This window comes from Ictalurus furcatus, chromosome 7 (assembly GCF_023375685.1).
Source record: "Ictalurus furcatus strain D&B chromosome 7, Billie_1.0, whole genome shotgun sequence".
Taxonomy (NCBI): domain Eukaryota; kingdom Metazoa; phylum Chordata; class Actinopteri; order Siluriformes; family Ictaluridae; genus Ictalurus; species Ictalurus furcatus.
This window is the reverse complement of record NC_071261.1, coordinates 11915966-11939769: the sequence shown is the minus strand read 5'-3', so window position 1 is coordinate 11939769 and position 23804 is coordinate 11915966. Positions and strand designations below refer to the sequence as shown.

At 39.9% G+C, this 23804-nt stretch overlaps 1 protein-coding gene across 2 annotated transcripts; it reads right to left on the bottom strand.

Moving 5' to 3' along the window:
* Window positions 1-100: 100 nt before the first annotated feature.
* Window positions 101-23339, bottom strand: pigk (phosphatidylinositol glycan anchor biosynthesis, class K). 2 transcript variants are annotated; one of them, XM_053628428.1, is made up of 11 exons: window positions 22866-23338; window positions 20873-20926; window positions 20649-20740; window positions 20395-20530; window positions 19626-19737; window positions 19419-19515; window positions 18243-18360; window positions 17669-17779; window positions 15692-15870; window positions 9671-9749; window positions 101-4006 (listed from the first exon to the last, which is right to left on the bottom strand). In XM_053628428.1, exons 1-11 carry the CDS (start codon window positions 22947-22949, stop codon window positions 3890-3892), a joined length of 1179 nt encoding a protein of 392 aa, XP_053484403.1. In that variant the 5' UTR covers window positions 22950-23338; the 3' UTR covers window positions 101-3889. The 2 variants fall into 2 exon arrangements, with proteins under 2 accessions (XP_053484403.1, XP_053484404.1); XM_053628429.1 differs by lacking the exons at window positions 101-4006; window positions 9671-9749 and adding an exon at window positions 14788-15467 and having other exon boundaries at window positions 22866-23339.
* Window positions 23340-23804: the final 465 nt, after the last annotated feature.

The following is a 23804-nucleotide window of genomic DNA, read 5'->3' as shown; positions in this document are numbered from 1 at the left end:
ATGGCACCCTCTTAGAATTTGCCCCCAGACCTGTAGGAGCTCACAACCAGCTTGAGTAGCTGTGGGATGTCACTGTCAAGACTACAAACATATTCTGAGATGCACTAGAAAATAATTGCTTTATTCTGTGAGATTGGACACTGTGGTCCAAATCCAGTCAAGCTTGAGATTGAGTACATGAGAGGCTTCGAATAGACAAGGAAGTAGACTCTGTTTGTTTCTCCACTGAGCTGAATTTTTAAAAGCCTAAAGAAAGAAAAACATCTGGTGCAAGAGGACAGCAAGGACATGCTCAGTGTATAGGGATTTCCTGTATTCAGCTGCTAATGCTGGAGGGTTTTATTGTCCTGCTGCTACACTGAGCCATTTTTTTCCCCACATGAAAATCTCTGGCTAAGAGTCAGGGCAGCGATGCTTGCTGAAATAATGGAGATAGAAATTGTGCCCAGCATACACACAGCCAAACACAACAGCAGGACTATTAACTTGGGATGAAGCAGTCAGCCTCACATCAACTTTTAAAATATGAATTACTGTGTGCTCATGTAATTTTACACAAAATGTACTTATTACTCTAACGGTTTATTCAACAGGCATTATCCAGTTAATTGCTTATGTCTATAAATATCAACACAGCCATATTCAAAGTTGGTGGCTTAAGCCCAAAAGTTGCTTCAATATTTCAATATAAAGTTTTGCTGCTGCTTAAGTTGATTTTTTTTAAGTTGATTTTGAAAAATAGGGATTTTTCTCTACTAGTACACTGATGTACTGTATGAAAGAGAAGCACTGAAAGCATTATCACATTATTCACTGCATATTTGAGTTAATTCAGCACCTTATAAAATAGCACTTGATCCAGCACATTATTATTTCACATTTTATCGTAAACGTAGGCTATTTTGTCATGCTTTTAATTCTGAATTGCCTCAAACAGGCTGAATTCGACAGCGCACAGTGTCTCTGCTGCATAACATGGGGAGCACGATTGATATTACAGGCCACCGTTCAGGTAATCACTTAACTGTCGCAATTAACAGTTATCACACCCGTGAAGCTGGCATCCTTTCGTAATAACAATTAGAAGGAATTGAATATCTGAGGTGAATGGGCGAAGCTTTTCAGGAAAAATGCTTTCTAACCTGTCAAATCCAGCAATGGGTTATTTTTTTTTTCCCCCTGAAAGAAGAAGAAGAAATGTCCTTGTGCACGTCGTGTAAATAGTAAATATACCTCTGCTGATCCTCACACTGCTTGTTTCTTGACCCTGGCCATGAACCTTAAAGACAGACTCTGCAGGTACATTTACTGCGTCTGGCTCCTGTTCGTTTTACCCATTTTATCTAAACAGAGACATCTCCTTAAAGTAACAGTTGAAAGTAACAAAACTTTACACGTAAATGTTCTCATTACCTTCGTATTTTGCTGGTTGCCTTCATTATCCAGATTAGGAGTGGAACTATATTAAAAATTCACAATATCAATCATCGCATAAAACATGTACATCAATCTAGTTCAAACTTATGAAAGTACTCGATTATTTGTTCGTGATAAATGACTACATTTTTAAAACAGGCCTTACCTTCTGCGGTTTATGGAAACTTTCCACCTAGGCTATGTTTAGAACCAATATTTAGTGTATTCATTTAAAAAAAAAAAAAAATTATTGATCAATTTACATATCGACTATTGTGGCATTTTTGAGGATATTTCTCAATAAAATTGTGCTGAAATCAATAAAACTAATGCAAAAAATTACTTGGAGGAAGTATCCACGGTAATTAAAATCATCATCAATGACAAATCTGTCTTTTCAAAAGGATATGCATATTAAATGATAATAAATGATAAAACTATTGGGGGACCTTTGGGAATGAAATGATCATTTTCAGCGTTCTTACATTTTGTCATGGTCAGTATTTTCAGAGCGTCGCTATACAATGTGAGAAACATAAATCCTTTCAGGTTTCCTCACCACAGTGCCACAGAACTCTATCGTTCTCGTATCCAGTAACATCCCTACACCTAGATATAACCCTAATGGACTAAAACGCCAAAAAGCCTTCAATTTAACATACAATTTCATTACTCTGTTGATATAATCATTTATGCAAGGTTGAAAGCTTCAAGAATAAAAAAACAGCACTTAGAGCCTCTTCATCTTCTCTAAATAATAATTTTTTTTTTTTTAAAAAGAGAGGCAAAAAAAGCAACACCTCCTCATTTAACAAAAATAAGGGAGGGGGGGGGGAGGTTCATTTCATAATACATCTGAGAGTTTTAGTGGCTGGTGGAGCAGTACAGGATATTGCATTATCCAGTGCATTAGACCAGGGGGAGGGAGGAAACCTCTTTCATTTGCACATGTGCAAAGGTTCCACGGCGAGAGCTATTTCCATCCCAGAATTTATGAAAAGGTAAAGCAATTTTTTTTTTAAACAGACAAGATTCCATTATGCCTAACTAAAGACATGAAAAAGAAATGAATTTGTTTAAAACAAAACATTTTTTGAACCTATTCTGTAGATCACTAACCTTAGATTAGGTGCCACCACAGTATTAGCTGCTACTATAGAAACACCTACCTGGTGGCCAATCAGAATGGAGAATTCGCCAACGTCGAGTGTGTGGTATAAATGGAGTCACACACATTTCGTACATTCCTGAAAAAGCTCCAGAACTGATTTTATTTTTAAAGAGTGTTTTGTTTTGTTGTTGTTTTTGATTAAATAATAAACCTCCTCGATAGTGGGTGGTGAGCATGAATCATTGAAGGAACTCCATGTTCAAAAACTACTCATGATTCCTAGCCCATGTCCAAAAGTCTGACACTAATCGAAAAGTTGAAAAATGCATTACTTTCTGACGTAATTTTATGAGATTATATTCAACCGAAAGTTTTAAATATTCACTACTCCCCAAAGTGTCCAAAACCTGTTAGATTTATTAAAACTGAACCGAAGAAACTATTTGGCGATAAAATAAAATAAAAATTATCGCTATAGTAAGTTATTGGACAAAGGCTCAGAATCATGGGTAATTTTTTTTAACGTGCAACAAAACGTATCATAAATCTAATTGATCACCGACAACATATTTTGTTGTCTTAAGTTTGCTTCTTTGCAGCTACAAGCCTGATGTAGCAAACTTTGAATTTTTATATATTGCAGTTTGCGATATATATATGCAGTATTAAAGTTAAGTTTGCGATTTACATATTATACACACACATTTATATTTACAAACCACGTGAACAAGCGTTTCTGGCTGGGATACTAAACTATACTAAATTATTCAGACATGCAGTTTGTACAGTGCTAAACCGATAGCTATTAGCGCTCGTCATTTCTCAGCCGTGTTAGCCTTGTAGCTCTGGCACAAAAGTAAAGGAGCAAACTTCCACTCACACCGGACACGAGGTCAAGGCAAAATTGTTTTCGTTTCTCGTTAAACAGCAAACGCAAATTATAATCAACGAGTGATTATCAACAAAGAGTTCCTCAAGTGACGCTTCTATAATCCTGATCTCAGAGAGCTGAACCGAGTTTCAAAGTCAGTTTGTCCTTGGTCGAATGTATCAGAGGATTAAAAAAAAAACAAAAAAAAAAAAAAAGGGAAGGAAAAAAAAAGTGTGGTGAAAGAACCCCTTCCTGACCAAAGTCCCTTGTGCTGAAATGTAACCATATTACACTCCGTAGCAGAGCACAACAAAGGCTCGTCGAAGTCAGTAGTCAGAGCGCATCGCCTTTTAAAAAAAAAGTCCGTCCTAGGCTTCACAATGCTTTTTTTGAAGAGGAAAAAAAAGAAGCATGAGGCCTTTTTAAAGCACGGGTGCTGTCGAAAACCTCTGCGTGAAAATGAGAATTTCTGACAGAAACGCGTACGGCATTCAGAAGATGTGCTTGAGGTGTTTGATGCCGTAGGTTTTGAAGAAGACGAGCAGGATGAGGGTCCACAGGCCGAGGATGAAGCCGTCCGGAGGGTGCCAGTCCTTCTGCTTGGGTTTCTGTGCAGAGCAAAAAGAGTGTCAAAAACAACAGACATTTTCCTCATTAGTACAAGACAATAGTGCTTCAAGTGGTTTCCCTCGAATTCAACTGAAAATGTAACTTATAATGACTTATAATCTCAAAATTATTCAACCATTATTCAACCCCCTGAATAGAATCACTCACAGTAGCACAAATATGCAAAACAGGTGTTGTTTCAAACATACCTGATGCAACTAATCAAGGGCTTTGTTAGATGCAATAGGTGTGCTTGAGCTGGAACACATGAAATACCTGAACTGGCTAGTGGTAGAAAGTGCCTGAAATGCCTGGACGGGGCAGAAAAAGGAAGCTATCAATGGCTGCAAGCAGATTTCTGAGAAGGCAGGTTGTGGAAAAACCTTTGAGTGACTGCAAAAGACCTGCAGCAAGACTTGGTGGCAACAGGCACTGAGGTTTCATGGAGCACATTAAGGCATGTAAATGTTTTGGGATTCTGTTCTGTGGCACGATGAGACAAAACTGGAACTTTTCAGCACAATGGATCAGCGGTATGTCTGGAGGAAGAAGAATGAAGAAAGAACACACTGTCCACAGTCAAGCATGGTGATGGCTCTGTGATGCTCTGGGGCTGCTTTGCATCCTCTGGCACTGGAAACCTGCAGCGTGTAGAAGGCAAGATGGATTCATTGAAGTATCAGGAAATCCTAGGAGAAAACGTCATGCCATCTGTGAGGAAGCTGAAGCTTGGGTGTCATCAGAACTTCCAACAGGACAATGATCCCAAGCATACCTCAAATTCCATCAAGGCTTGGTTGCAGAAGTCCTGGAAGATTTTACAGGACCATCACAGTCACCTGACTTGAACTCCATAGGAAATCTCTGGTGGGCTTTGAAGAAGGCGGTTGCAGCACGCAAACCCAACAATATTACTGAATTGGAGGCCATTGCTCATGAGGAACGGGATAAGATTCCTCAGGAACGCTGCCAGAAGCTCTGCAGCAGGTCATAACATAAAAGGGTGCTCTACTAAGTACTAAAGATGCTTTCCATGAAGGGGTTGAATAATTTAGAACCTGGAGAAGTCATTATAAGTTGCATTTTCAGTCGAATTTGGAGAAAGCACTTGAAAGATTCATTGTGTTGAACTATTGCAATTGTTTTTGTTTGATTTGTTCATTGCAAACAGCTGAAAATCTGTCAATTTTGACAATAAACCTGATTTGCAATGGGGGTTGAAACATTTTGATTGCAAATATATATAAAAAAAAACTTTTAAATCATCGCTTCCTTTTACGCATGCATCAGCAGGAGTGCATTTATATGCTAATGCAGCCGAGAGGTTTACTCTGTAAAAAAGAAAGACTGTGCAATTATGTTCGAGAGAATAACACCGGGCAGTCTTCTTGAACTGCTTTGTCGTACGCTGAAGATGAGCACTACAATTCTCTTATCTAATAAAGCAGCATGCGGCCTTCGGGAAGAGAGACAAAGGCCATCTTTACAGGGAGTGAGCAGGAGAGAGCTGGATGTGCCAACAGCCGGCTGGGGGTTTGTGGGGTTGGGAGAAGGTCGGCCCATCACGGAAAGACTTACTTATGCACTTACTAATTAATACCATTGGAAAATAAATGTTTGCGTGGAATTTGGAGCAGATTATTACAAAAACGTTGTTGTGTTCGTGTAGAACTCCAGCCGGCGTGCCATTAGCTAGCCAGGCTACAGATGAAGGTGGTAGAAGCAGGAATTATTCATCTCAAACAGTAAAACAAAACAAAAACATTTTTTCTGCCAACGTTAATGCATGGTTCTAATGTCTAACTCTCAGTCCCCTAACCATCACTGAAAAGATGGTATAGTAGGTAGATCTTAACCATGCTGTGCAAGCGAGACCACCCTTGAATCCATCAGAACTAGAAGCGTTCTGTAAGGAAGAATGGGTGAAACTTCCTAAAAGGAAAAGAGAGAGACTCAAGGCTGGCTGCAGAAAGCATTTGCAAGCTGTGATATCTTGCCAGAAGTACTGACTTCGTATGGAGGGTGGCCAAACTTTTGCACTTGTCTCAATTTTAGTTTTGTTGTGTTTTTTTTTTTTAGTTCATGAAGTAAAAAATATAAAAAAATAAATAAATAAAGTAAGCATGAACAATAAAACATGTAATTAGGCCAGAGGTGCCAAAACTTTGGTGACTACAACAGTAGTAATTTTTGCTCATTTTCAGGAAGCGTGCCAATAAATCTGGAGGGCACTGTAAGTGTAATTTTTTTTATTTTATTATTTTGGTGAGATTGGCACTTGGCCTGATGTGGAGATCTGAGATGCAAATGCAGAATGGACTCTAGACCTTTTAGCAGCTCGCTCGTGTTTGGAAATAATTACGCAATCGCACACAGCTGGACAAGAAAAAACTTAACAAAAAAAAATTGATGTGGGCGCACGTGGTTACTCTGTGTTTAATTACTTAGTGATCAACATGAGATGATTGTAATGGGAAATATTGAAGGGGGGGAACCTGACGTCACCATGGAAACGACAACTTGTTGACACAGGTGGTCCAGATACACAACGTGGTCACTGATCTCTGATCCATGAGGCATCCCAAGACGGAACTGTATAAAGTAAAGCGATAAATACATACACAGCTGCGTGCAAAAGTCTGTGCCCCCCGCCCCCGACTTGGAAACTATTTTTTTTTTATAAAAACAAACAAATATTGACGAAGGGAATTCACGTGCACTATTTGTCCAATTTGCTTCTTGTGATAATGAAGGAACGTATGTGAAACCATGAAATGTGCTTGAAATGAAACGCTCCATTTTGTTGTAAGGGTGGGCAAACTTTTTGCAGCTTAAAAAAACAAAAAAAATAGCAGCTAATTAAAAAACAAAGACTGCTGATTATTTATGTGCTTGTACATAGTCATATTTGATGTATTTAATTACATAAGCAGTGATGAGTCCGGATGAGGATTTGGTCCAGATCGTTCCACCACGTTGTGTGAGTGGATCAGAGGATTTTTAATACAATTTTTTTTTTGATGTCATGCGATTTTGGCACAATTAGTTCCAAGCAAAAGGCTAAAAAGTGGTTAAAGTTCACCACACACCTCCTCTAACACACAAAGTCACGTTCACACTTTCACCCCGAGCCAATTAAATATACACCGCTTTCAGTTTTACACCAGGTCAGGCACGGGCTAGATGAAAACTAATCACCACTTCCGTTTTCAGTCAGCTTGTGGTGAAAACAAAAAAAGCGCTTTGTTTTCGTGACCAACCCAAAAAGTCGCTAACAAATTCAGATGTTCTTGCTTGGAGGTTATATACAGTATATAACATACGGGACGTCAACACGTCATTGGATATTTCGCTGAATCAGAATGAAAATTCAGAACTTTTGTTTTGCTCAATTCACCAAAACCAACAAGACATTTCCCTCTGCGTGAACAGATCCCAACACGAAGCTCAATAAAACGTACTTCCTTCCTTTATATCTGACCACCTGAAGTCATGGTGTTCCTGCCCATGTTACAAATTCATTAACAGACAGGACTGCATTCACATAAAGCCAAAAAAGTAATCATACCGAGAGTGAGAGGAAAATAATGGCCCAGATCTTCAACTGAGCGTGCCGTGATTAGTGTTAGCTGGGAGGGCGGGATGGATAAACTCGTCTCCCACTGAGACGGTGCATTTGCAGATAAACGGGTGACAACTGTGTGCTTCATCGCAATCTTTTGATTATCCGCTAATCACGGGCTTCCGAATGCTTTCTGCTGCGACATACGACTCCTCTCAGTGCAGATAATGTAGATCTGGACAAAGCGCTTTTTCTCTAGCCACAGAGACAATATATAGTGTTCCTACTGAGCACAAAGCAGGAATTACACTTGCAGACATAAATTGCACTAGCGAGCAACACAAAGGACAGGAGACGTTTCCTTTCGCACGACTCTGAGCTGAGATTCTGGCAATAAACTGAGCGCTGACTTTCTCAGGTTGCAAACAGATTCAAATGTGAAAAAAAATTTTAAATTGGTATTCTGACAAAAACTATCCTTTCATTATTTGAATTAACGGTGACAATTTCTAAAAATAATGGCTTTGTCTTGGTGGAGAAAAATGCTTTCACACAAATTTAATACTTGCAAGTCGGAGCAAAAAAAACAAAACAAAAAAATAAAAACACTGGGGCGGAGCTTATACAAGCTTATTGATGTATTACAGGTCTACGTTTCACGTATACGGTATTCTTTGATAAGAATTTTAATTCCGATTTGTCTAAAATGAATATTATGCTACGGAAAATGTCATCTTCTGCCGAAGATATTGTTGTGTTTCTTAAAGGGACCCTTTAAACATGGACTAGCTAGCTAAACTTGCATGCGATTGAATTCGATTTTATGTCCACAGTCAAATTAAAACCTAAAAGTGTGACATAAATGAGAATTTAGTCGAGAAATCTGGAGACGCGTCAAGTGCTGGGACACTTTGGTTGAATTTGGAGATTACATTGTACCGTTTTCACTTTTTTTAAAAAAAATATAGTGCTGTGACAAGTCCCTGCGAAGGAGCTGTTACTATGGAAACTAATAACATTCGAACAGGCGCATTAACAAGCGCATGCGATTTGTCTTCAAACCAGACCAATCGGAACGGAGAATTCGACAGCTCTGTGGTATAAACATAACGCAATAAATGTATATACTTTATATATTACAGTAATGCTGCTACAAGCTCAAAAACCTCCAAATGGGACAAACTGGTTGTCTCTTAAAGTGTACTCGGAGGGAGGCAATAAGATAGCACACAACAAAACTAACTTACTCTCCTCCCAACCCCTCCCCGTGGGGCATCTAGGGAACATGATGGGTTTAAGTGTGGCCTTGGCTGAGAGGAAAACCAGCATGGAGTCTTTAATCCGTTTAAACCGCTCGCTTCAGATGTGTCGTAAGATGTGTAAGCGGCGTAACGTGACAAAAAAAATAGGTAAGGCAAGACAATCTCATTTAGAGTGGACTATCAGATGAAAAACAAAGAAGCAGACTGGGAGAAAGAAAACGAGAGGTTTTTAACTGAGTCGCAAAAAAAAAGGATGAAAATCTTATCATACTCATGATTAGCTTCGTACTTCAGTATCAGGAAAACCTCACTGGTGAAACAGAAAAAGAACAACAATGTAGGACTTCGAATTAAAATAACCATTTTATTATTATTGTTATTATTATTATTATGTCTTTTGGTGGAGAAGGGTTAAAGCAAATTTAATACCTGCCCTTCAGTCTATTAATTTACATATAAACCTTTACAAGAAAAACTCTCATTTTCAAAGGCGAGTTTGGTGAATGCAAGAGGTGTATTTATGGCCTTCTGCAGGACACTGCAGACTCCACCTACAAAGATCTCCTCACTATATCCCATAATTGGACAACCCATTTATGTTCTGTTTTAGAAAACTAAATCAACACCTTCTGACCAATCAGAATCGAGCACCCAGTGGCGCTGTGGTGTAAAGTGTTGCATACAGACGAGAAGATTTCACATCTGAGAGACTATTAAGCCTCATAAACCTGGAGTTTATCTCTACAGTTTCAGAGCTGTTCTGCGAGCAAGCAGTTCAATTTTATTCTATTCGTTTCTCACGGTTTTTTTTTTTGGTTTTTTTTAAACTTAAAACATACCTGATGAATGATTTCAGCCACTGGTAACTGGTCTACATAAGACAGCACCTCGCTCTTCACATTGCGTTGAGCAACAGATCTGTAGCAACAAAAAAAAAAACACATCAAGAAAAAAAAAAAAAAAAAAGCCATTACTCTCTTTGCAGCAGACACAAAATGTTGTTTTTTTTTTTTAATACACTAATAGCTGTGATTGGCCAAATAAACACAATTTAACGTTGCTTTGATGATCAAACCGCCTTTATTTGATCTCTAATCAGAAAAGCGATGGTTTGTAAACTAAAGAGGGTAAAAAGAAGACTTGTTGCGTCTGAAAGAGTGAGTTTCGGAAACAAATCTCCAATGTTGATATGTTCACTAAACCTTTCAGTGACGCGACACACAAGTCTCTCAAACTGATTTTCAAAACCCTTGGCTCTCTGATCAGAGGGCAAAGAAACGCAGGTTTCACCGCTTGTGCTTTATAAAGCATGTAACTCTTATAGTAAGTTTGGTGTTAAAATAACGTGGTGTTTTGATCCGTTACGGAAAAAAAGAAAACCTATGAAATGCATTAAAAATAGTGTGACTGGGTGAAATGATAAACGATCATATGATGTCACGTCATGATACACTTTTAAGAGATAATCCCCCAACACCCCCAACCCCCCCACACAAACACATTTTTTCCTTTTTATTTCACTCTTAAATAACACATAATACCAAACTCGGGTATATTTTAACATATGGACCTCGAAATGTGAAGAATCTGAAGAGATTATATATGGAGGAACAGTCTCAGATCACTTGCCATGTATTCTCCAACCTCATCAAGATTTATGGGAGAAGACTCAGAGCTGTTATCTTGGCAAACGGAGGTAACACAAAGGATTGACAAAAAGGGTGCCAATAATTGTTGCACACCTATATTTAACAAAGGATTTTTTTGAGGGAAAAAAAAAAAAAAAAAGTGTTGTTTGGAATTGTTTGCTATCCATGAGAGCAGAGTATTTTTGTGAATGTTTTGAACAAAGGGTTAAACAATAGAAGGCTGTTTTTCCACAGCCTTCTTTGCTCATATTTACCAAGGGTGCCAATATTACTGTGTATAGAAATTATTTTTTTGGCATTTCGCCCATTCCTGCTTTCTTTCTCTCGTTCATTTTATGGACCTGTAGTAATGTCTTGGCCCTTGATTCGCGCTGGCTAAGCTCTTACAGGATGCGGGTCGATCAAGGGCGCTCGGAGCTTAGAAAGCCGGCCAAACCGCAGCTCCTTACACGAGTGGCTCCTGAAATTGAATTTGGGACAAGGCCATCGATACCACATGCTGACCGGAGAGAGGGTTACGATCTGACGCAGGACAGAGCAGCGAAACAAATACAGAGTAATGAGCAATGAATGAGACTTGGTCAGTATGAAAGACTGTTTTATACAACCACGTGTTTGTCTTATATTGTTTTGTATGTTTGCCGTTAAGAATACATCATTCGGTGCGTTTAGATAGCTAAACATGCTAAAAACAGGGCGAAGTCAGAAAGCAGAGCTAAATCCTAAATCCTCCTAAAATTCACATCAGGAGGTTGTGTGTAAATCAGTACAACCAACGGGAAAATGAAATTTGCATTAAAGCTGCGTTTGCTATTTGACGACACAAAAAAACCCCCAAAACTGTCCAAGCATCTCAAAATAACAATGAGAAGGTTTCCTGAAATTATGCAGGTAGAAACAACAATTTTGTCCAATCGTTTTTCAGATTTTTGAACACCAGCTGCACGTATAACATATCTATAACATGAATATAAATTAATAAACTGTGGAGATACTTATGATAGAAATATATGTGCATTCTGACCATGAGACGTCTTCTTCACATTGATTTGTAATAAACACTCAACGCTGATGTTAACGTAACTATGTTAAGTGGTGACATGCTAGATGAAACTGCGACACTGCCTAACAAATAATGCTCTCTGAGAACTTTCGATCGTCGTGTGGTTGTGTAAACCGGCCTCTGTGTAATGACAGCGCGACTGCTTTTATAAAAATTTTTTTTTTTACTATTTATTCTGCATCGTTTGACGTTTTAATTAACTCTGGACTCGAGGTGAGCAGTCGCCGTTGACGCAGCTGGGCTGTCCTGAATTACCAGCCGCTCTCATAAAACAGTGGGCAGGAAGCGTAAAGAGGAAAGGGTGGGGTGGGGGAAGTCTATTAAAGCGGTGCAATAATCTTAATGGAGGAGTAGACAAGGCTGCGAGGTGGCGGAGGAGAGGAACGAGGGATGAGGCGGGTGGATGTGCTACATCTTCATCTCCACTGAGACGCAGGAGGAAAGGAGGCTCTCCTGCAAGCTGAAAGCAGCATGCAAGCTAAAAATGCTAAGTTTCTGCTGCACCAGGGGCAGACGGAAATATAGAGACTATATTTGAATTGCATTTGAATAATTTTCTGCAATTGTTGTTTCCAGGTCTGGCAATTAGAAAAGCAGTCTGTGTTTTTTGTTTGTTTGTTTCTGGGACAGAACCTGGCAGAGACGGGGTTCAACTCAATGCATATTAAATTCCGCTAAAATTCCAACTATCTATTTTGAGTGACTAGCGCCCCATTTTGCACCATAGACTTATTCCTGCACCTAGTGGTCAAACATGGGAACTGCAAGACACCCATTGGGGTACGAATCGCGCTGCCCCATGCTCACGCTCCAAACATTTTCATTAAAGGAGGTGGAATGGACTAGAGAGTTAATTACCGGGTTGCCAGATTGGACAAGTTTAATAACACTCCACAGCCACCAAGATCATATTTAAGAACGGATATATTAACTAAATCTAATATAATTTTCCCCCCAAAGTGCAAGTGTAGACAGTGTGTCTATGATGTACAGAAGCGTTTCTATTGTAAGATACAGTATAGCATGAAGTTTGGGAGAAGAAAAGTGGGGGTTATGGAGTCCATCAAAATCAAAACAAAAGGACGCTCGCGAGCTGCTGCACCTCACGTGATTAGTTTGCTAAACATAACAAATCAATCAACCAACCATCTGAAGATTTTTCCTGTATTACGTTAATACTTTCAGACAGTACTGCATCATTATCTACAACACGCGAGACACGTTCCCGAATGTAATCACCGTTTCTGAATAACACGACGTCCTCGGGCTCGTAAATATGTTGTCCAAGCTCCGCGAGAAACCACACCGCATCCTAATCGAAGATGCTTTACAACTGATTAGCGCTCGAAATGAGGATCGGCTCGCCTTGTTCGGCATGCGCCCTGGGCGCTCGTTCCTCCCTCCGTTCCTTCTCCATTACCGCCCCGCTGATTAGCTCGAATGCGGCGTGATTTCCCCTCCGAAGCCTCAAATTAAAACGATGATAATGAAGCGCCTCTCCCATTAATTGGAAAAGCTGTCGCTTGGAGCTACTTGTGCTAATGGAGGCGGCTGTTAGTGCGTTTCCAGCACTAATTTTCCCTCTCCCTTAGAGGTGGGGGGGGGGGCACACCGCGTCTCGCTCGGTTCACATGCTTGATGAATATTTATGCTTTATTAGTATTATTTTTATTTATTTTGGAGAAAATAGTTTTACATGTATGCGACCCCGTGACATCCCCCAGGGAACAGAAAAGGCTCGAAAGTGATGACTTCCTCTATATTGTGATCAAGTTTTCATGTATTTTAAACATTCTTCAGGGTGCCAATAATTTTACCACATGTTCCCCCTCCCCCCAGAAATGACAATTACACACGCCTTTTAAACCTTTAATGTGAAGCATCAGAGCTGCTGTGATGGAAAATTAATCAACACCTTCTGACCAATCAGAAGCGAAAGAATTCAACGGCTATGAAAAAAGTTTTTAAACACCACATTTTGTTGGATAAATAATCGAATATTCGAAATATTGGTTTGTGGATGTGGACTCGGACGCTATTATTACCTCACGCTGTAACGTGGTAGTTTTATAATCCTATCCTCCAAAATATTACGTGCCAATTATAATAATATTAGGTAATAATAGATATTTGAAATGTTTTTGTGCAATCTTCTGAATTGCGAGAGCTACACAGGCCTGTGGCTGTAGAAGACAGGATGAGGAAATGGATGATGCACTACTGCCACCTAGTGGTGTCCTTGATAAAATACACCTGAATGACTGTTCCTCTTAGTACACGCCACAGTTATCACTGATAATATGATCAGGATAACGCATTATGCTTCTATATAAATACAGACGTATATAATAAGTTACTGCGCTTTAATCTTTCTCTATAAACTATTTGGGACCGCGTGTTGTCATGGAGACAAATGAATGGATTCATGGATTAACAAGTTTTCTGCGAGGAGATGTTTATTTAACGTTTATAGAAGGTTTCTCAGTAACCGTTGTTATGATATAAGCGACACTTGATACTGACTGTTATTGTAAATAGTTTGTTTATTCTGTGCTTTCAGGATCTTTTAGGGTTCAAGGTAGAGGGTAGACTTGGTGATGAGATGTGAATGAATTGAATAAACTGATGAAACGGATATCAGTAGTGGATTCTGCTATAAAAGCAGTAATGGACTCGTTTAGCAGGAGGAAACGAGTAACGTGGCATCCTGATTCATCCTGTTCTGTGGTAGCCATGACGACAGATGTGCAGCGGGTTATTAAAGCGGCGTTTGTAGAGCAGATATCGCAAATTGGGGTTTTATTTGATTCGCTGACGGCAAAAACACACACTGTTTGTGTGCAAGTGTGTGTGTGTGATTTTTCTGTAAAGGAGGTGTGTGTGAGAGACTGTTCCGTGTTTTTTCTTTCCCTTTTCTCTCTCGCTCACTGTGTCTTTCTCTCTCTCTCTCTCTCTCTCTCTCTCTACATCTCTCTCTTTTTTTAATCTCTCTACATTGCAGTGCATCTCTCTCCCGCTGTCTAACTCACCCTCAGTCTTTCTCTCTCCCTCCCTCCCAGCTCTCTCCACGTCACTGTGCATCTCCCTCCCGCTCTCTCTCTCTAACTCACCCTCAGTCTTTCTCTCTCCCTCCCTCCCAGCTCTCTCCACGTCACTGTGCATCTCCCTCCCGCTCTCTCTCTAACTCACCCTCAGTCTTTCTCCCTCCCTCCCTCCCAGCTCTCTCCACGTCACTGTGCATGTCTCTCCCGCTCGCGCTCTCTCTCTCTAACTCACCCTCAGTCTTTCTCTCTCCCTCCCTCCCTCTCCATCTCTGTCACTGTGCATCTTTCTCCCGCTCTTCTTCTCTCAGTCTCTCTCTCCCGCCATCTCTCTCCATCGTTCACTCTCTCGTTCATCGTTCACACACTCTCTCCCTCACATAGATCACTCTCTTTTTCTCTCAGACTCTCTCTATAACTCCCCCAGTCTCTCTTTCTCCCTCCCTCTCACCGTCTCTCCCGCTCTCTTCATCCATTGTCCACACACCCACCGATCACTCTCTTTTTCCCCCTCAGTCTCTCTCTCCCGCTCCCATCTCTCTCCCTTTCGCTTTCTCTCTCCCTCCCGCTTCTTCTCTCTTTTACCGTCTCGCTCTCTCTTCATCGTTCACAGACACACACTATTCATCGGTCTCTCTCTCTCTCCCCCCCTCCCTATTTCACTCAGTCTCTCTTTCACTCACTCTGTCTTTCTTCGTCGGTCACCCTCTCTATCCCGCAGTCTCTCTCTCTCTCTCTCTCATTCTTTCCCTCAGTCTCTCTCACTCTCCCTCAGTCTCTCTATTTCCCATCGATCTCTCTCTCTCTCTCTCTCTCTCACTTTCCCTCAGTCTCTCTCTCTCTCTCTATTTCCCTCGGTCTCTCCCTCTCTTTCTCTCGCTCCCTGAGAACAACATAAAACTTTAATTTGTTGGTCAGAAATATGATGACTGAAAAACGTTCATGAAGTGTGTGTAGAAATCATGAGAACACGGCGCTGGCGCTAAATAAACAATAAGGCAATTATATAATAAATAAAATTTAAAATGTTGTGTATGCAACGCACGGTGCCGGGTGTGTTGGTCCGTGATTTATTGAAGTGTTGGGTTAAAATTAAACAACGCTCACATGACTGCGGGCGTGACTTTCTCTATGGGCGTGGTCAGGTTCACCACCGTCCGTGTGATCTCCACTTTGCGCACGCTGCCGAAGAAATCGGTGATCAGGGCGCTGCCGGGGTCTCGCAGGAACAGGTCGGTACGGTGGCCCGGAGTGGACACACACTGGCTTTGAGGACACACTTTAAACTGGGATAAAGAAATGACATTTTTAGAGAATAATAATTCATATCTCCACAATATGTTCATGTAATCACACATCTGTTCGTCAATCAACGATCATAAGATTACATACACAAAAACAGAACCAGCAAATATTTACATATAATAAATAAAAGCATTCAAGCAAAACATGCTGGTTACAGTACACACTTGTGATTACACACTATATATATATATATAAAAAAAAGAACAGAATTAATAAATAAATAAAAAGAGCGACGGCTTTCACCTCCGAGAACGTCAACGTAAAAAGACCCCAATTACATTCCTATTAAAGCAGAGTGAAAACCTGACTCGTGATTTGTTAAAACGGGGACGTGGGGCTTTTAGCGCCTGTAATAAGCTCAAAGAGGCGCCAGCTGCTGTTTCTGCTTCACCGCATATGTATCGGAGTCACTTGCACATCTTGGTCTCTGAGACTGTCAAGACCAAATCCTTCAACATCGCATCAATCTGGCTCGGTCTGAAGAGGGGGGGCGGGGGGCATTCGCTTCACACAAAAACAAAAAGGCAGATGAAAAGGAATTCGGCACGCCACCCGAGTCGGATGAGGGGCTGATAACCTGCTTAGGCGCTGAGAGAAACCGTCTACCTCCTGCGCGTTTCAAAGCGCTTGACCTACACGTGGATTAGGCAGTCTATTTAAAGTGGCCACGTTTTTCATCTGCCACGTTTTTCATCTTCTCGCCGCAGACGCCAGAAACCGTTCAACTGCTGGAAGGGAAACCGAAAAGCTGTCACCTTGCTTGGTTAGCTAAATCAAAAATCACGGCCCCGTTATTATCTCAAACATGAATTATGTAAATACCGTGAATCACCCTCGTTACCGTCAAGCTACGGCTTCTCGATTTCTTTTCCTCATCCTAATATTTAAAAAAAATCGCTAGGGTGTTTGTAAAATGTACAAACGTTACCGTATTTACCGGTCAAGTCACCTTGATTTCAAAATGCTAAATTAGCACGGATCGTAATTAAGGTAATTAACAACTGACTTGCAGTTAGGGTCACTTGAAAACAAGCTAACTAACAAGGTAATTAAATCATGGCTGTATTTAAATGACCTACATTTCTCCGATCCTAATTTCCCCATCACATTAACTACACATTCATTTGGTTTAACTTTAATTAATTACAAGTGACCATAATAAATGATTGTGGAAAGAAAAAAAAAAAAAAACAACGTTATTTAAAAGAAAAAATTACATTAATTTAATGAAGTCACGTCGACGGCGAAGGACCTTAATTACAATTCAACTAATTCAGAGTCACCTTAATCATGAACAGAGGGAAATTCATTTTTAAAACATCTTAATTACACGTTATCTAGTTAATTCATAATGACTTCATGACGACTTTAAGTCAGATTGCTCGTGAATGACCTTGATTACGTGTTATAATTACCTTAATTATGATTTACAAGAATGTTCTCAATAAATGCCACCTTAATTATCGAGCAATTATTAATTACAATTCATCCTCGTTTCTCACTTTAATAGCCTTAAAGTCACCTGAAATACCAGGATATTAAACTGCCTTAATTACGAGTTACCTTATATTAAAATGACCTAAATTCCTACTTACTCTCATTTCTCTTCATCTTAATTACAATTTGCCTTAACTTTGATGCACTTTAATCAGGAGTTACCTATCTCTCTTTCTTTATATTATATATATAAATAAATATATATAACCGTAATTACGATTTTATTATGACCAAGTCATTTATCCTTATACCTTAATTACGACTTTATTTACACACACACACCAGATCGTTCATATTGGCCTGACTGGCGGGATGGATGTCTTCCAGGAACTCCAGCAGGTAGAAGGTGTATCTGTCCATCAGATGGACTCCGATGGCGAGGTCAGGCTGGTGCTGCACGTCAGAGAGATAAAAACAAATGATAAAAAAAATATTAATAAATAAATAAAAATTAATTTTAAACTCAGAAAACTGAATGTAAATTTTTTTTCACGTAACAGACACCTTGCGCTTAACAACCTCTCTCTCTTTTTGACACTAAACTCATTCTGTTGACAGTTATGGAGATCTAAATGGTATATAGATCAGTAACCCCCCCCCGAACTTTTTCAGTGCTTTAATGTTTCACAAAAGCATGAAGATTACATTACAACTTTAATGTAGTCTCTACACAGTCATTAAAGCTTATTACAATTATTAAAGGCAAAAAAACGATCAGTTGCATAACTATTCACCCCCCCTTTTTTTACTACGACACGTCTAAGTAATCACTGGTGCAGCCAGTTAGGTTGGGACGTTCTAAGCCTGATCAAGTCCATAAACGGACGTAAGAACGCTGAAACTGCAGAGTGCTTACTGAAAGCGAGTCCTCTCCGACTTGACTGCTGGCCAGAGCCATGATATTTGGTGAGTAGAACCTCTCGTACATGGACGCCCCCTGGCAGGTGTCGATTATGAACAGCAGCTCATTATACCTGAGGAAGTCATGAGTCATGTCATTTGTTTGTACAAAAGGATCGATTTCCTGTTGACTTCCAGTCCAAAAAAAAAAAATTAAAAAGAAAAGAAAGAAAGAAAGAAAGAAAAGAAAAATCACGTTTGGAAGTAAAAGAAGGACAGGATAGCAGATACAGCGGGGTTCAACTGTGCTAAATTTGCCATCAACTCTCCAATTATCACATCAGCAGGCACTCTAATACACAGCCATAATGGCAGGTTGGAACATTTAAGCGCCCATCGCATTGACTTCCCGGTCCATTCCACGCCCGGGCCCCCAAAACACACGCCATTAATCGATTAGTGAGATCAGATGATTCGATACAAGACTGCTGCATTTCTAACGCATTCGGCTCGCTGCCGAGGTCAACTCCGGATGTGCGTCAAGCGCTGGGCACAGTTATAAACAACAGCATAGTGTTATTGGATTTGTCTCAATCTCTCTTTTTTTAAAGAATCAAGTTACGCATGTTGACGGTATTTTCTTTAAATTTGTTTGTTTATTATGTTCATCATTGTGTGTTTTAGGCTCCGAGTTCAGATGGTTAAGTCCAAATCGTATGACTACCAGAGAACCACCTTCAGCTCAAGTACAAGTCACTTTGGACAGATAAAATGATCTGAATGAATAAATAAAATCGACGGATGGAAGAGTACAAATGTTTTAAAGAGCACTTGCACGCCTAATGGTCCACTGTTGCGGAGTTTTGACCGAATTTGACACTTTTGTTTCCGTTTAGTTTCACATTGCGCATAATGAATGAACCAAGAAGCAATCAATAAATAAATGTTTTTTTTCTATTTTCTCCTTTGTTTGTTTGGCCCAAATATCTATGGGACCTCACATTCCTGCAGCTTTACAGTTCTGTCCTTTGGCTCAGTTTGTGACTCGTTCAGCAGTTCACATTCACAAAAAAACGAAAACCAAATTAAAACACACGGCATTTTCACACAGTTCAAAATCAGACTTTATCTGATTCGACAGACAATGGAGCGAGCTGTTATGGAAAAAACACCACGGTCCAGATGGTTTTACCTTCGCTTCTGCCACATCTGCTCGAACGCGTCGGCCAGCTCCACATTGCTGATCTCCTCCGAGTCCTGGAACTTTAGGAAGCCGTTCCCGCCATGACCTGTCGCAAACATACAGTTACGAAGCATTACACATTACAAGAGTCCTGCGGAGGCCACTTTGTTTTTTCAGGCGCAAACTGTTTTTTTTTGTTGTTGTTGTTTTGTTTACCTGTGAGGTAGATGAGGATATTGCTGCGGTCGTCGCTCAGTAAGCGCTTGGAGCGAGGCGTGCTCGCCGGGAGTCGCCCGGTCAGCACTCGCAGGAAATTCTCCACTGTAACCTTAACGAGACAAAAATAAATAAAGAACTAAAGGTGCAAATTAAGTATAGAAAATAAAACAACTGATATATTAATATTTTACATATTTAAAAAAATAAAATAAAATACAGAAACTTTCATGAAACAAACGTAAAACACGACAGGGAATCAGTTATCAGAAAATAATCAACGAACGACACATTGTATGTTTTTTTTTTAATCCATTTATATCCATTGAATGTTGTAAAACGTCCATGAAACAACTTAATCCCAGTTATCACTTCTGTTACAGCAGCTAAACACTTTCTACAAGTTAATTAAAAACAACAAAAAACAAACAAAAACGCAGTTTGTTGTGTTACCGAGAACGCACAATGTGTGTCGAAGTGTTTTTCACATTACGAAAATCTGAGTGTTACAAAGCACTGACACATAAGACTTCTTACAAAATTGCTTAAAAGACAAAATAACTTCACCATATGCATAATTACACACGTCTTAAAATGCGTTTACGTGGCGCCTCCATGTTCAAGTGTTACTATGGAAACGATAACGTATTAGACCTCCTGATCAATCAGAATTGAGAATTCAACACCGCTGTGGTGCTATATATGCAACATTAACATTCCTGTTTAGCACGATTATTTCACTTCCGCTGTAAAAACAGGCCCCGCCCACCTCATATCCGCGGTAATCCACCTCGACGTCGTCCCCGTACACGTTCAGCTCCATGTTCTTGTGGCCGAACACGGTAGCAGGTTTAGGGTTTCTGTGGTTGCAGGCCATGTCGTCGGCTAACATCAGAACGATGTGACTGGTGGAGGAAAGACAGATGACGGACATGACAGTTATATGCAAACGAATACAGGCGCAGTGTATCTAACACATACACTGATGTCACTGTTGTCACGAGCGTCAGCGGCGACACTAACCTGTCCGGGATTCCCAGTCTCTTCACGCTCCTGTACACAGACAGCACGTTGGCCACGTGTCGATAGTTGAACCAGAATCTCGACGTGCAAACCTGCACACAAGTGTTAAACACACATTCAGTATCGTTACTGTCATAAATTTAATGTGGTTAATGAGGTTTGCCCAAAGAGCTCTCAGGAGAGGAAATGGTATGATGATGCGGAAAAATCAGGTTTAGTCTTACCAGCACTGCCCAATTGTTTGTGTGACCACTGCTGAAGAACCGTGTGGCTTTTGTCTGAAACACAATTTGACAAATTATCAACACCAAAAAGAAACCAAGAGAATGTGCCACTGAAGGCGTCATAATGCTGTCCATCTTTTTGCTCTTTATAAAAAGAACAAGTTCTGAACCAAAGCATCAGTCAGATTCTTAAAAAAATATATGAGTCAACTCTTTGAACTGACTCTCTTAGGTGAATATTGGGCACTGACTCACATTCCTAAAGAGCTGTTCTGTTATTAGTGGCCCATGCACTGAAGATGCACAGGCACCCTAGTGGTATTCTACAGACTCTGTTTATTATTATTATTATTATCCGCAGAATCTCTCACCATCTTCAAAAAACAACTAAAGACCCACCTCTTCTATGAACACCTAACAAACTCATAATTAAAAAAAAAAAAAAAAATGCACTTACACCTCTACTCTGCACTTTGCTTCTTCTGGAATTCAATTAATAGATCTCGTATGGTAGCACTTCTTGTATTGTTCTCTGCTTGATATCGCTTTGCTTGTATCTTTCTCATTTGTAAGTCGCTTTGGATAAAAGCGTCTGCTAAGTGAATAAATGTAAATGTAATTATTATCCTGGCTAGGTTGTCTATGGCAGCCCATAGAACCGTGTGGTAAAGAGCCAAAATCAACCAAATCTGGGCCCCAAGCTCCAAAAGCTCTAGCGCCACCAACAGGTCAAACTTTGGCCAAATTTCAAAGTACGCTTCCGCCCATAACTTTTGAAACGTGTGGCCAAAACTTCAACAGTAGGAGTCACTAGATTCCTTGGATCATACAGCGTTCAATGGACCCTATAATGCCAAATTCTTCCTAATTAGATTTTTTCGCTACTCCTCCTATAAAATTCTTCAAAACATCTTCAGACCAATCCACGCAAAAAGTTATCGAATGGAATTTTGATTTTTGAAAACATTCGCTTGTAACAAGCCAACGAATCTGGTGACGTCGCCAATCAGGACGGGATGCTGCGTCTCATTAACGACTTTACGCATCGCTATGAAACTTGGTATGCGTGTTCAGGTCTGGGACCTGAGGCTACGCATCAAATTTCATGACAGCACCACCTAGAGGTTAAACGTTACAATGGCGTGTAGAAAGTGCTCGAATCTAATCAGTGATTTCGCTGCAACTCCTCCTACAAATGATACCCATCAAATTTCTATCATATCATAACACCTATCTGCACGATCATGTGAAAAATGATGACGCGCTGTTCTTTAATCAATTTTAAAAGTGTAAGCGTTGATGAATTGTTAAATGTGTTATAAGAGGGATAAAACACTGCTGTTTTAATAGGAAAATAATGGGAACTGTAACTCGGCCCAAATCTTTGATTATTTTCTCATAACAGCATGACCTGCAGTGTTTTATTCCTTACTTTTACGTGCCTACGGAGCAGAGAAAGGCACAAGTGATAAGATTCAAATATAAAACTACTAAATATAAAGAAACTGGTCTGGCTGAATTCAAAATGGCGGCTTGCTTCCTTTTAATTGTGCACTATATAATACACTTATATGTCTAATTAGCTCTTTAGCTAATGCAGTTTTGTTAATATAATAATCTAACCTAAGCTGAAATTATATAGTGTATTAACCTTTTTTTTTTTTTTAAATAACCATTTATTTTGTCGCAAATAAACAAATTAAATCTTTTGAGAAACGCCTAGGCGAACCTTACAAGGTTTGAAGCCCAAAAGCGTTCCAATTGGACATACAGTGCACTTGAATGGTACGCGCGAGACGCTACTTTGTACTCTATATAGGGCACCTACGTAGGGAATACGCCGCGATTTGGAATTAGCACGCGCCCAGTGATGTTATGAATGGGCCAACGAATGTCATAGCGACGCCTAGCAAGCAGTCCTAAAGCGCTAGTGTTATTATATTATTATTTTAAAGAGACAAACGTGACTTTACAAAACAAATAAAAGACTTACCTCGAAACTGTTGCTGTGTACGACTGGCAAAAATGTTAAACAGTTTATAAAAGCGTACAGCGTTATAAATATGAACGTTGCCATTTCGGCTAGCCCGGCGGAGCGCTTTGACAGCTTCGCCTTTCAAACCCGGAAGTAGCCAATTGATCACACATTCATAAAAGACACGGCTTCAAAATAAAAGTACAAAACGAATCAGTAAAATAACTTATTTTCCATACACTTCAATATTTAAATATTTACAAAAGAAAATGGTGGGAGTGAGAAAAGAAGCTGATGGTCTTTTGCTTTTTCGGTGCTAACAGAGAAACCTGAGCATTTTCACGTAATGTTTGAGATCGTCGATTTTTCTATTATTAAACGCCATCGTAACCATACTGTGACAGAACTGCAAAATTCTCATGGGAATAACAAAAACACAAATATCACAAATATTAACACAATATTACAAAGCCCCAGCATTGCCAGGCTCTGGGTTACCGATCGGAAGGTCAGGGGTTCAAGCCCCAGCACTGCCAAGCTGTCACTGTTGGGCCCTTGAGCAAGGCCCTTAACCGTCTCTGCTCCAGGGGCGCCGTATCATGGCTGACCCTGTGCTCTGACCCCAACCACCCAACATGCTGGGATATGCAAAGAAAAAAATAATTTCACTGTGCTGTAATGTATACGTGACCCCAAAAAACTCATTATCATTTAATATTACAATATAATCATATATTAATCTGTTTCAGGGTGGAATTGTCCTTTAAATAGAGTATACACCAGCGTTATTGTCATGTGCTCCTCTTTCCATTTCTTTCCATACTCAGCATGATCACATGTTGTGATGTGTTACAATATGTTAAGGACTAACTGATGTTTATTTACAAGTAGATGTGTTACATGCAGTTTTGACTGGAATGCAGACCGAGATGTCAGTGTGCAGTTGGAATTACAGTA

Excerpts from the sequence above, each read along its gene's own strand:
- pigk (XM_053628428.1), bottom strand. The coding sequence starts at position 22,949 with ATGGCAACGTTCATATTTATAACGCTGTACGCTTTTATAAACTGTTTA. Across the intron at positions 20,741-20,872 it reads CAAACAATTGGGCAGTGCTG|GTTTGCACGTCGAGATTCTG; the intron begins GTAAGACTAAAC and ends ACTTGTGTGCAG. Across the intron at positions 15,871-17,668 it reads AGGCCAATATGAACGATCTG|TTTAAAGTGTGTCCTCAAAG; the intron begins GTGTGTGTGTGT and ends TCTTTATCCCAG.